The sequence below is a fragment of the Prinia subflava genome, chromosome 1 (genome assembly GCF_021018805.1).
Source record: "Prinia subflava isolate CZ2003 ecotype Zambia chromosome 1, Cam_Psub_1.2, whole genome shotgun sequence".
Taxonomy (NCBI): Eukaryota; Metazoa; Chordata; class Aves; order Passeriformes; family Cisticolidae; genus Prinia; species Prinia subflava.
The window spans coordinates 111366170-111378970 of record NC_086247.1 but is presented as its reverse complement, the minus strand read 5'-3'; the positions used below and the strand labels follow the sequence as shown (position 1 = coordinate 111378970).

Genomic DNA, 12801 nt, shown 5'->3' with positions numbered 1-12801 from the left:
TTTGCAAAGAACATTTCCTCCACTCCCTAGTTCTGCACTGTCACTGGACCTCGATCTTATCAAGTGCATGAAAACCAGTTTATTTTGGTACACGGTTTATTATTCTAGCAATGGCATCTGTATTTCCTCCAAACCAGAAGCTATTTCAGTGCTGTATTTTATTTCAGTAGTATTTTCAACACTTTGGTTTTTCACAGCCATGGTTATGAAGAAGCTCAGTATCGTGTCTTTGAAAATGTTATCACTTACAAAACACACAAATTCACAGATACAGCACACTGGGATATAAACTAATCCAACTGCCAAGCTAGAGCAAACATGCATTACTCTTCAATTAATTTTAATTGTATTTCAGTCCTGAAAAAGTGAGGCAATGCCTCCACACTTGTTATCTGCTCTTTTAATATTAGATATCTGGTATGCAAATGTTAGGACAGCTGAATTAGATATTCAAAGGGTGTTTCTTTGATAGCATGCAGCTATTTTCCATATGTGAATTTCACAGTATTTTCATTCATGTGCTGTTCTAGTAGATCTTTTCAGCCAGCAACAGTTTATGGCACTACTGCATGGGTGGATCAAGTATTTTATTTCTTTACACAGCACTTTAAAAATACAGAAGTAGTTTTACAATTATGTTTTATTATTTTGGAATTGTAATTTGTTAATAGCATGCTAGAGCTTTAACAAAAAATAAGGTAATCTTTGCTTTGCTTTGTACTCAGGCAACCAATCTACTTGTCAATCATTGAGTAATACTCCCAATATAAAAATAAAACAAGTATCTATCCAAACTGACCTGACTGCCTCCAACAACTATAACCACATGGCTAAGAGAGTGAAAAAAACCCTAAAACTCAAACACAAATCAGCTCTAATTTACAAGTGAGTTTGAAAAAAATCACAGTGTTGAAAAATCAGAAGTTACATAGTCAACCCCTTTATTTGGGCACTTCATACCTGAACTCAGCCATAACACCTTTTAGAAGACTTTGTGTTTATCCAATGTATGATGATATAGAAGCCCTGAGTCACTCATACAATGCAAACTATACCTCCCAATATTCAGAACACAGGTGTGTGATTTTAAACTCATTCTTCCCAAAGAACAATAACACACACAAGAAAATGGACAGCAAATTCTCAAGTCTGGCATGTTAGGCTACTTCACTCCTCCCTGCTGATGCAGCTAAGACAGTGAGAAGAGAGAGAACTGCCTCATAGTGAAAGCAAAGCAGTTATCTGACCACAGAGAACCACATTTTACTATTGTCACTGTTCTTTATGTTCTGAAGATTGTCCACCATTATCTCTCTGACATTTGATTGATGATGCTCTGATCTATTTGGTAGGGCCACAGCATTTTCCTAAGAGAAGCAAGATTCTCTTCCCCCAAACTAGAACTTTTATCCATATTCACAATGAAGAATAAAGGAGCAATGATGTTCTTCATTCTACAATAAGTAAAACTTCTGATAGTTGCAGGAAGTCAGGATTCAAAGTAACATGATTTTCAGGGAACTATCTAGGATTCTTGACAGGATGACAATCTAGTTTGTAAGTTTTCTGAAAGACTATTACCAGATTGGTCCAGATTTCATTATAAAAAAAATTAAGACTCTCAAAATACTGCTTACATGTTCAGGTAATATGCAGAAAGCACCTCTGCGCAATCTTTTCTTTTGCTGCATACGGAAAACTTCACGTCTGTTAGTGTATGCTATGACAGTTTTTATTTTAGCAGTACAGAACAACTGCATTTAGGTTACACTCAGTACAATTCAGCAAGAACCCATCCTTCAATTTTGTGTCAAATTCAACACTCAAAGACAAATGCACCTGCATTTTAATAAGACATGGGATCCTCCCCTTTCTGCATTGAGTCCTCTAAGTGCCTTAACTATATTTCAACTCAAGAAATTGCATATACACCTATACTTCAGGGAAAAAAAATCCAGCATAGTCATAACTAAGTTTCATTTTTTACCAGAGAATAACCTTTATGGAATATGCTAGTATTGGCATAAAAATACTGTCGTTTACTAGTACTGACAGTATTCCAGATGCTCAAGTAACCTCTCATATGTAAAAACTCTGCCTTTAACATTTAAAACCATAATGAAAATGCAGTATAAATCAATCTAACATAAGGACTAATTATGGGAGCCCAACTAGGAAGTGTTTTGGAATACCACTAGTTTTAAAAGCCATTTACAGTTAAAATGTTACTAAATAATTGCTTTATATAAATGACAGTTTGTATGGAAAGCCAAACAAATCGTAACAGCTTGCTTCTCCTTGCCATTATTCTTAGGTGAATTTATTGTAAGTTACTAGAAGACACGCAAAGTGCATGCCAGATGAGAACTCTGTATTTATAGCACACTAAGTCAGTCAGCAAACAGAATCTACTAAAAATATCCCTGATGGTATGCAGCACACCCACCCTTTGGGGACTGTGCACAGGCTGTGGTGGTCTGATTTTGAGGCAGAGCAGACTAGCAAGAAAAACACCCAGCTAGGTCAGTTCCTGAGGAAGACAACTGAGAGTGATAGAGTCAAATCCCACACAACACTTGGTATTCTGCTTGGTAGGCAGTCAGACACCTCGAGGCCTGTGAGATTTTCCTGCATGCTTCGTGATCTCTCCAGGTCAATACTATTCAATTGCCATGCAGAAAATAGAAGCATGTCCTGAGTGAAAGGGAGAACCAGCCTCATTTATTCTGTGGCTTACCCTCCCATTTTTGTAAGCACCAGGAATTTCAAGCCTACCAAACAACAGAGGTCAAAGACCTTTGGAGGCACAATGAGATATATCCTCATAGAAGTCACAGTGATCATTTACAAAGGAAAGGTGGTCTTGGGAACATAGGCACTTGGTTAGGGAATAACTATCCAGATAGTAAACAACAAAAACCACTCTCCTAGATGCTTAAGGTGTGCAGTTCTGGTTTTCCTCAGGTAATTGTGGGTCTATACAAATTGTTTTCTTTTGATTGGAAAGATGCATGTCTTTAAAGGTGCTACAAAATAAAAACTCAGAGCGCACAAGGATTTTTCCCTTTCTTTTCATGGGTTAAACATCTGCAAGAAGAACATGCTCCATTACCACAGTAAATGAACACAATCTGTCGAAATGACCGTACACCTCTCCTGAAACTAATTAAGCCATTAATGGGCAATAGACACACTACAGAAAAATCTTGAAAATAATATAAAATTGGTCACACACAAATAGCAAGGTAAACCTACCCAAAACTTTCACAACGTTTTTTAAAATTTAAAAGTTTCCTGCAAGGCTAAGAGAGCAATTCAAGAACGTTTGCATAATGAAGTTTTCATGAGCAGCTGAAAAGAACAGGGGAGGAGAACTTACCCAAACAGATGCATAGGCAACGTGTTTTAAAAATAGTTTTGAATTTCTAGCAGTGACAAAGGGCTTTCTTTATGAGACAAAGAAATTACTTGGGAGATTGTTGGAGACTAGTCTGCAATTATATGACAGAACATGAAGAGAGATACTGTCAGAATATCAGGGTTCCATAGGTATTCAGAAGACATTAAATAAGAGGAAGGTCTTTGTTTGAACTGGCACTGCAAAGGTTCAATCAGGTATAATCACTACCTTGATAGCCAAAAGAAATATTTATATATGCCATTACAATTAGGCTGTTTCCTTTTCTTCAGACGGTTAACTATTTACATTTCTCCCACAAATGCAATGCTGCCATTTTTTATTATTTGGCTTCTCCTAAACCTTTTTGTTTACCAAGCAGGAAGAGGGGAACAAGAAAAAAAAAAAAAAAAAAAGGAAGCCCTTCAAAACAAAACAAAACAACAAAAAAACACCTTTCAAAGACCCTCTATCACTCACCTTAGTCTTTACTTCACTGCCCCAAGCTATTCATTGTCACAGAGACTGTTCTCCAACTGAAGGAAATGAAAGTTGACTCCCAGCGACTTCATGAGCACCACCAGAAAGACCCAAACAGTTCTTCTTTCAGTTCACTTTGTCCAAACACTTCACATTTGAGACTATAAGCACTCTCTTGACTGAGCTGGAGCAGGTGGCTGGTGATGTGGGACTTTTTGTTACTTTTTCTTGTCCCTCACTCAGAAGGGTTTGCACCTTTGCCAAACAAGGAACGATATATTGCCTCCTGAATGTATGCAGGAGCAGAGAAGTCCAACTAAACATTGGAACAGCAAGACTTTGCAAAGGGACTGGATTCCTCAAACTCATCGGTCACAACAGACCTTCTAAAGCTCATTATCAATAGGACTTGGACTTATCCTTGGACTGCTCTCCCAGCACAATGGATTTTTCAATCTGTGTTTTGGTGAAGGGGATGCTACTGGATTTACAAAATCCTCCATATCTTCAGAAACTGCAAAATTGACTCTTCTCTCTCACTTTGGAGTAAACTCACTGATGTAATTGAATGTATCTATCCCTTGCCCCCAGCATCCCAACAGTCTCATTGTAAGGCACACTTCCCAACCTTTCTCCCAAAACAGGGGGCGAAGACCTCAGAGTGCCCCTTTGGCTGGCAAAAATGGGAGCAGCATTAAGTCTGGAGTGTTTCAGAGTTTCATAATTTCTCAAAGCGATAGTACTTGTGTCATACTGGAAGAGAAGGGCAAGGAAGTGACCAAAAGTCAGTTGAACCTCAAAAATATATTCAAATGTATCACATAACTAAACAGATCTTATGGGCAACAAAACAAGATGTGGCCCTCTAGGCAGTGTGAGAGACATCTAAAATACTCTCCTGAGGGTTCACATCATTCTTCTACTGTTATCTGCTTCCTGCAATCCAACCAGGAATTCAGGTTCCTGAATTCAGGTTCCTGAATTCTCATAAACTTTCTTTTATAGAATGAAGAATTCATTCTTTATTTCTACTATTATTACAAACAGATGCTACTATAATACACCTACAAGGTTCTTCCCATACTGAGTTATGTACATTCAGTAGCTGGTGATAAATCCTGCACTGTAAAGTACTTCATGACAAAAGTCTGGTCATTATTTGGCTTAAGAAGAACATAACAAACTTCCTTCTCCTAATAAAGCTGAACAGATGCATCCTAATCTCCAAATCATTACCCCCAATCTTGACATGAAGACTGTCAGCTGATAACACTATCTATTTAAAAATCTACCTATAAAAACATCATATAAAATTGTATATGACCATATACAACACAAACTGAGATTTTGTATAATACCTTTACACTCTCTGCTCAATCATCTTGAAAGAAGAACTGATGTGAAAATTTTAAAAACTCAGCATGTTTGAGTTTCTGCTACTTTCAGCTGAATTTTAATGTATGATTCCCTAAGAGACTCAAAATGACAAAACAAAACAAAAAAGAGTTTAATGGCATTGTTGTCTTATAACAACATTCCCAAATTTGAACACCAGAAGGATACTTATACTAGGTGTTTTTGCCAAGAATTCTCCCAGTTATGACCACCCAGAAACAGGAACATAAACAAGAAGATGGTTCTGAGGAGCTGTCAACACTTTAAGTGATGGAAGTAACACATCAGCAGTCACCCAAAGCAAAGACCATCCTAAAAGTCCATTTTTAGCCGAACCAATTGCATCACTGACAAAAACAAGCTATATTGTAACTACAGTGGTAGCTTTGCTGCAGTTCTGACAAGTATGTAATCTGTAAAAACACAGTGGAAAAACTAACGTGAATCTGGCCCCACGGTCCTCAGGGCCAACTCTTCTACACATAACAGAAGGTAAGAATATTTACTTTGGGGCTGGAGGAGAGGGGAAGTCCCATTCACTGAGGAACAGAGCAGGGAAACTACTGGTCAAAATTCCCGATAAGTGTTATCACCTTAAAGGAAGCTGGAACTTGGCACTGTGTTGCAAGAAAGACCTTGAATGTCACACACAGGTTTGGCCTCTCTGGGAGTGCCGTAAGATCTGATGGAATTTGGGTCTCACTCTGCTTAATGCCCTAAGCCTAATTCAGGCATGCTCACACATCTCTTTTTTTTTTTTTTTTTTTTTTTTTTTTTTTTGGTGAGGCCAAGGCTCTGATTATTGAGTGAGCTGAACACCCCCTGAGATGAGACAAAGCTACACAGCAATATTTGCTCCACTATGTGTTGCTCATAAAAGTGCCTTAGCCTGAGGTCAGGTGGGACCATGAGACCTGCACAGTGAGGAAAGGCTGTTAGTACTGCAGCTCCTACTGAAGGAACAGAGGCAGGAACTGAACATACTTGCCAATACATTAACGTAATTTTTATATTCTCATTAAAATGGTGTGTTAACAAGCTTAGTAGATATTTAAGCATGTTACATCAGAGGGTTAATATTTATACATTACTTCAGCATGCAAAACAGCTCAGTAAAAGTGACAATGGATTGTAATTCACTGAAGGCAAATTAATTACAGTAATTTAACAAATGCACCACCCACGTGTCACTGACTGACGAACCAAGCAGTATGCCTAAAAACATAAATAGCTGGAGATTCAGTTCAACTTACAGAAGGTATTGTTCTTCTTTTTTATTTTAATTTTCACAGAATTGCTATGCTAATCTTCACAATTAATTTTGGCAGTTTTCAGGATAAAAAGAAATAATTCAGCTAATTTGCAAGTTACAAAACAAGGGAGGGGACTTCAAGCATGCTCAAGATACACAAGATAAATGCCAGATACCACACCTAGACAAGCTTGAGCTAGTTATCATCAGGACAAAAACAATGCTTCAAGTTATTTTTCAGAATGCTGATGTTATTAATGCAAGATCTCCAGTTGGGCTACTTTTTCCAAGCATGTAGTTATTACAAGGAACCAAGAAAACACAAAGCATGCAACTAGAAAAGGATGGCAACACTGGTGGGATGTGGAGTAAAGTATCATTAACATCACAAAATATTTAAATTGGAAGAAAGAATAATGCTTCAAGTGAGGCCTTCTGCACAGGTGTTGCAGTATTATGATTAAGCAGTTATTCATCCCACTAAGATGCACTACCTTTATGTGGTCACAACATAGTTATGAATCTATTTGTTTCTTCACTAAAAATCTTACTGTATCTTGAAACTTGCCGGTTCTACTCCTAACATCTGGCAGTCCTTATTTGTTAGTGAGTAGATGAAGTCAGTGTACCCCTCCTGGCACTTCTGCACCGGTGAAAGCAACAAGCTTTGCATCACTCCAAGGACAAAACACAGTGTAGTACAGCAATTAAAAATTATTACATGCCATAGAAAAGTAATATCAAATTCAGAGTTATTCTGAAGAGACCTTCCTGCATCTGAATACAGCTTCCTAGGTTATTTATCCTTATCACTTCATTTACATTTAACCCACTCCTTCCTGGCACCAGGGCAAGTTGTAGTACAGTGTTTAAGCAAGGAGTGGAAAAAAAAAGTTTCACCTTTGAGCAACAGTAGGATACACATTCTAACGATTCCCTTGTTCTCAGCACAAGCTGTACAATACTCCATGATAGCACATCATTTCATCACTACAAGAAAAATGTGCACCTTCTTCCCCCTCAAGATACTTTGCTGGTGTTATCCATTGCAACAAAGCACTCCTGTCGAGCAGCTTGGTACTATGAGAATAGTTATGCCTTTTTTCTTAGAGAAAAATATTATTTTATTATAATAGGCTTTGACAGCTTTCTGTTAATGTCCAACCGCTGGGAGGAGGCAGCTGTAGATATAGGAAGTAACAGCTATGCTGTCTTGAGGTCAGCACGCCAGAGGCAGCAGGCCATGTGACAGAAACCTCGTGTACCCCGCGAGGGTCAGGCTGCACACAGCTCTGCTTTGGCTAAAAACTGGGGGAACTACAGAAAACAAGAAAGCCAACCTGCCACAGACAGTATTCACAAGTGGATTAATAAGAATACAAAAACGTAGAAATTTTACATTAGCCTCTTCTTTCCTACCCCCCCCAAAAAAAACCTCTGGAGTATTAAGTTTGTATAGGGATATATGTTTATATATAAAAATATATATGTATAAAAATATCAGTTGAAGAATACATCCATTAAAAAATAAAACTTGTGCATTGTTTGACCTACATGAACAGCCTTTAGAATGAGCAGTACTTAAAGGAGTCAGCAACTCTGAAATCAACTGGCAAATAACAAGATGATTTTCAACTTCAAGGTAACAAACATAGGCAGTAAAATGCTCGTCCTATACAGCCCTATTAATCTCGGTAGCGCAAGACAGAGAAAAAACCTACAACATGCTCCACGTTTCATGTGCTTCTCAAAGGGCCTCAGCTTCCTGGGTATGTCAGAGTTTAGCTGAGTGTTCCTCCTGCCTCAAGAGCACATGTGCCCATTCTCAAGGCTACAGGGTAGAGTGCTGCAAGCCGGGACTCCAGCGGCAGGAACAGCGAGCCGGCTCTGCTCACCTCTCAGAGGATGCACTAACAAAGAAACTTGTTTTAACTTCTGTTTTCCTGACGAAAGAGGACTTTCTGAACAGAGAACCCGAGAACTCAGAAAGAGGAACAAGCATCAGCCACACATTAATCAGTGCCTGAAGAGGGGTTTGGTCCGATTTTAGAATAAACGGCGGAGACACATGATCCAATTAAACTCTAATTATGTAAGTAGCAGGCAAGAGTATTTACACAGGCACTGATTACAGCTATTAGAGTCTAAAGTCGCCGGCCGGAGAGGCTCCGCTTCCTCCCCGCCTCCGGGCTCGTTTCATTTTTAACCTCCCCTCTCACAGCTCTCCTTACAGACAATAGGAGACGCCGGCCCCACAGCCCCGTCTCCAAACCCGGACGCCAGCCTGGAGGAGCCGCAGCTCTCCCCGGAGTGATGATTCACTACCCGTCCCACCTCGGGAAAAGAGCCCCCCACACCCCATCCCACCGCCCGCAACCGCGGCCCCGCAGCGCCGGGAGAGGCAGCGAAACCCTCCCGCCCCGCCGGTGCCCCTTACCTCCGAACAGGTGCGGCGAGAGGTGCGCGGGCAGCGAGCCGATCACCAGCCGGGGCCCGCCGGAGGAGCCGCCGCCGCCGCCGCCCCCCGCGGGCCGCTCCCGGCCGCCCTCCTCCGGGGTGCTGCTGACCGAGTCCTGCGAGCCGTAGGGGCCGCTGCTGTGGGGGATGTTGAAGGCGGACTGCGCCGCGCGGGCCCCGGAGGCCGTGCCGCCCCCCAAGGACCTGCTCCGGGGCGCCGACCCCGCGGCACTCCCCGCCGCCGCCGCCGTCGCTCCTCCGGCCGCCGCGGCCGCCGCGCCGCCGGGAGCGGCGTGAGGCGCCGCCGCCAGGTGCGAGTAGCGCCCGCCGCCGCCTGCCGAGCGCCCGCCGGTCCCGTTAGCGCCGCCGCTGCTGCTGCTGCTCGAGGAAGGCAGATCCCCGCCCGAGTATGCCCGGGTGCGGCCATTTGCGGCCGTGGGGCTGCTCTGCTTCGCGCCCATGGTCCCGCCGCCGCCCGGCGCTGCCCGGTGCCCTTCGCAGCCGCCGCCTTCCCCGCGGCGCCCGGGGTGGCGGCAGTCCGGCCCCGGCGGGGGCGATCCGAGGCGCGGGTCGCGCCGGGGAGAGGGGAGAGGGAGAGCCGGGGAAGGGGGACGGGTCGCTCGGTGGGTCGGTGTGGAGAGGGGAGAGCCGCCCGCCGGGATCCGGCTCAGCTGGCGGCCCCGGCGCGGCCGCTGCTGGCGGGTCTGGGGCGCCACCATGAGCTGCTCGGGACGGTGCTGGCTCCCGCCGCGCGGCCGCTCGGCGCTGCCGCTGCTGCTGCGCCCGCCGCCGCCGTGACCGCCGCCGCCATCCTGGTCCTCGTCCGGCGCCGCTGAGCCCTACGCGGGGCACCGGCGGCAGCAGCGCCGCCGAGGCCGCTCGCTCGCCCGCGGCGCGCCGTGCCTGTGCCGAGGAGGCGGGAGGGGGCGGTCGCCCCGGCGCAGCCGCTCCTCTACGGTGTCGCCATGCTGGGGGCGGCACCAGCGGGCGGGATGGGGAGCGGTTACGGCGGGCGGGGGCCACCGCCTCGCCTTCCCCCGCGCCCGGCGGGAGACCGGCCCCCGGCGGCGGCGGCGCAACGGGCCGGGCCCGCCCGCTCGCCCCGCCCCCCGCGCCGCTCCTCCCGCAAGGTGCGGGGCAGCGCCAGGTGAGGCCCGCGCGGGCTCGGGCCGCGCTCGCCTCGGCGGGAGGGAGAGTTCCCGCGATGGGGCCGCCGCCGGGACACACGCACACGAGGGGAGCTCGCCGTACCCTCGCCCGCAGGCGCGTCCCGCGGGCAGCCCGCCCGCCGGCGCAGCGGCGAAGAGCCGGACCGCCGCTGGCGGAGGGCGAGCGGCCCGTGTGTCCGCGCTCCGTTCGAGCCCCGGCAGGTGAAGGAGAGGAGCGGCTGCAGCGGGAGGCGTCTCGGCGGGGCGGGCAGGGCCAGGGCGGCGGAGCGGCCATGCCCTCCTGTGCCCTCCTGCCGCGGCGCCGCCCGGGTCTCCGCCACTGCGGCTCCAGCGAACGCGCGGATGCCCGGCCTCGGTGGCTGCCGGCTCTCGGCAGTGCGGTAAGGGCCGCTGGCCCCCTTGGGAGCTCTGCCGGGTCGGCGACTTCCAGCCCTGAGGGTTTGCTGCGAGTCTCTATTTTCCGAGAACCTGGACGTACCAGGAGACGTGTGGACATAACGGGAAGCAAGACAAGAAGGATGAAAATCTCTGACATCTTTGGTTCACAGGTGATACGGGAACATCCTGTATACTTCAGTCTCTCACTCAAAGTCACGAGTTTTTCTACACGAGGATTAACTAGGCTGAAAATTTTATCCCAGTGAATAATACCCATGTGGCTAACAGGCTCAGTTTGCTCATGACAAAACATTCAGAGACATAAAACTGTTTTGTGCCTTGTTTGATACCGAATGTCACATACATTGAATTAATATAAACATGATTCCTACAATCGGTCATCTGAGGAAAACTGCTTGTTTTTATGGATTATTGTCTGCTCTCAAATAGACTATGTCACCATGAAGCAGTGCTTCAGGACTCTCCATCATACTGTCTCAGTAGGGCTTCCAGCTACATTCCTGCCTGTGGCACAGTATCCAAGCTATGTCATAATTAATACCATAAAACTGATCCAAACCTTAATTAAAATACAAAGTATTACGGAGCATTACATTTACACTTGTGGCACCTTTGATGCTCCTTCTCAGATGTGAAAGGCCTCCTGCTCCCCCTCCTTTTGCCCTGTCTTTTACAACTGCATGTGGCATCACATTCTGGCATCGCAGAGCTGGGTCTGCAAGAAGAGGTACCATGCCTGAGGGTGGCACAGGAGGTTACCAACATTCCAACACCACTTTTCTGGATAGCTGAGACTCTGTGAATACTCTGAGCCCTATTTAGAGAGTGCTGGTGTAAACTGTTTGCCTGTTCCAGCAAGAGGCACTGATTCCACAGCTGTCCCATCAAGAGTCTTTTGTGTGCTGGGTGCTGGGCAGACAGCTGGGGTCGATAATCTGCCGTCCCAGGCTATGTCATCCCCACTTGTGAATTATAAGCTGCACTCTCTGCTTGCAGTGGTAGATACTCCAAAGTAGATCAATCATGAGCACTTTCTAGTTCAATTCCCTGCAGAAAGAAGATCAGTGTGGATATTCTGTCTGCTCTGCCACTGGTTACTTTTTAAATCCTTGTCCAGCTTCAGCCAAATCTCTCAGTGACACTAACAGTATAGAAAATATGTGGTTATGTAGAAGATAGAGATTCTAATGTTCCCACAGAAAGGAAAGCTACAGTAGGAATTCCTATCCTGCTAGATTCCAGGAATCTGCTTGGGCAAAGGATGTTGCAAACATGACTCATAATTTCTGCTGCTCACAGAATGCCTGAGGCATGTTGAGCCCTATTGGAGCAGGGTTAGAGGGAGCATGCTCAGAGTTTTATGGAGTTTTTAAAATTTCCACTGCTGAGTGTTAGTAGAGCTGTTCAGCTGCTAGAATAAACAGCATTTTGAAAATAGTACATTGCTACACAGTATCATAGCACTTTTTATATTTTTTCCAGTGGATTTAAGAATTGAGCCAGCAATAAATACAGATAAGATTTGACTGTGAATAATATTTTATTCAATTTAGGATTAAATCATGAAGCCTATGGTGGAAAAAAAGCCCTACAAGAAAGACATCCAGTTACTCAGTCTTACAGTCAGAAAGTTACATTTAACAGCACAGGATATTTTACAGAAATCACAACAACAGGACGGCCTGTATTCCCTTCTCAGAGAGCATGACTGCTCCCAGTGCAATGTGATTTTCTTTTTTTCTTTATTTTTAGTAGGCTTCAGGTTTTGTTTTGCATCTAGGACATATTTGTAGCTCTCTCACTATCAAGTGTGAGTCTAAACAAAACACATCTCCCAAATAGCACCTACATCTTCAGAGAAAAAAAAAAAAGTGCCATGCCTTTGAGCCAGATTTCTCCCCTCAGTTCTTCCTGGTCTCTCTGAAAAATGAATAGAAATTTTTCTAGATATGAAAATTTATATAAGCAATGATACAGTTAGGTTTTCAAGCTAACATTTCTTCTAACAGATGTCTATTAGCTGTCTTGTCTTGTAGAGGCAAGTACCTGGCACTGTAACCTCCACCCATTTGTTCATGTTTGCATAAAAACTTCATAAGTTACAAAAAAAAGTCACTAGTGAGGAGAAGAAGCATTGCAGAGGGAAAGCAGAATATCTTGCTGCTGACCATACTTCTACAGATTTCAAGAACTCAGTGGAAAAGCAGTTTTATAAAAATGAACTTCTATAGGTCTATATAGGTGAATGCTGC

The 12801-nt window shown here is 44.8% G+C and overlaps 1 protein-coding gene across 1 annotated transcript in view; it reads right to left on the bottom strand.

The window, feature by feature from the left end:
- Window positions 1-9840, bottom strand: part of ZNRF2 (zinc and ring finger 2) — a 56683-nt gene extending 46843 nt beyond the window's left edge. Inside the window, exon 1 of the mRNA XM_063408227.1 lies at window positions 8962-9840. Within this exon, the coding sequence (XP_063264297.1) occupies window positions 8962-9700 (739 nt within the window). The 5' untranslated portion in view covers window positions 9701-9840. The remainder of the gene's footprint in view (window positions 1-8961) is intronic.
- Window positions 9841-12801: the final 2961 nt, after the last annotated feature.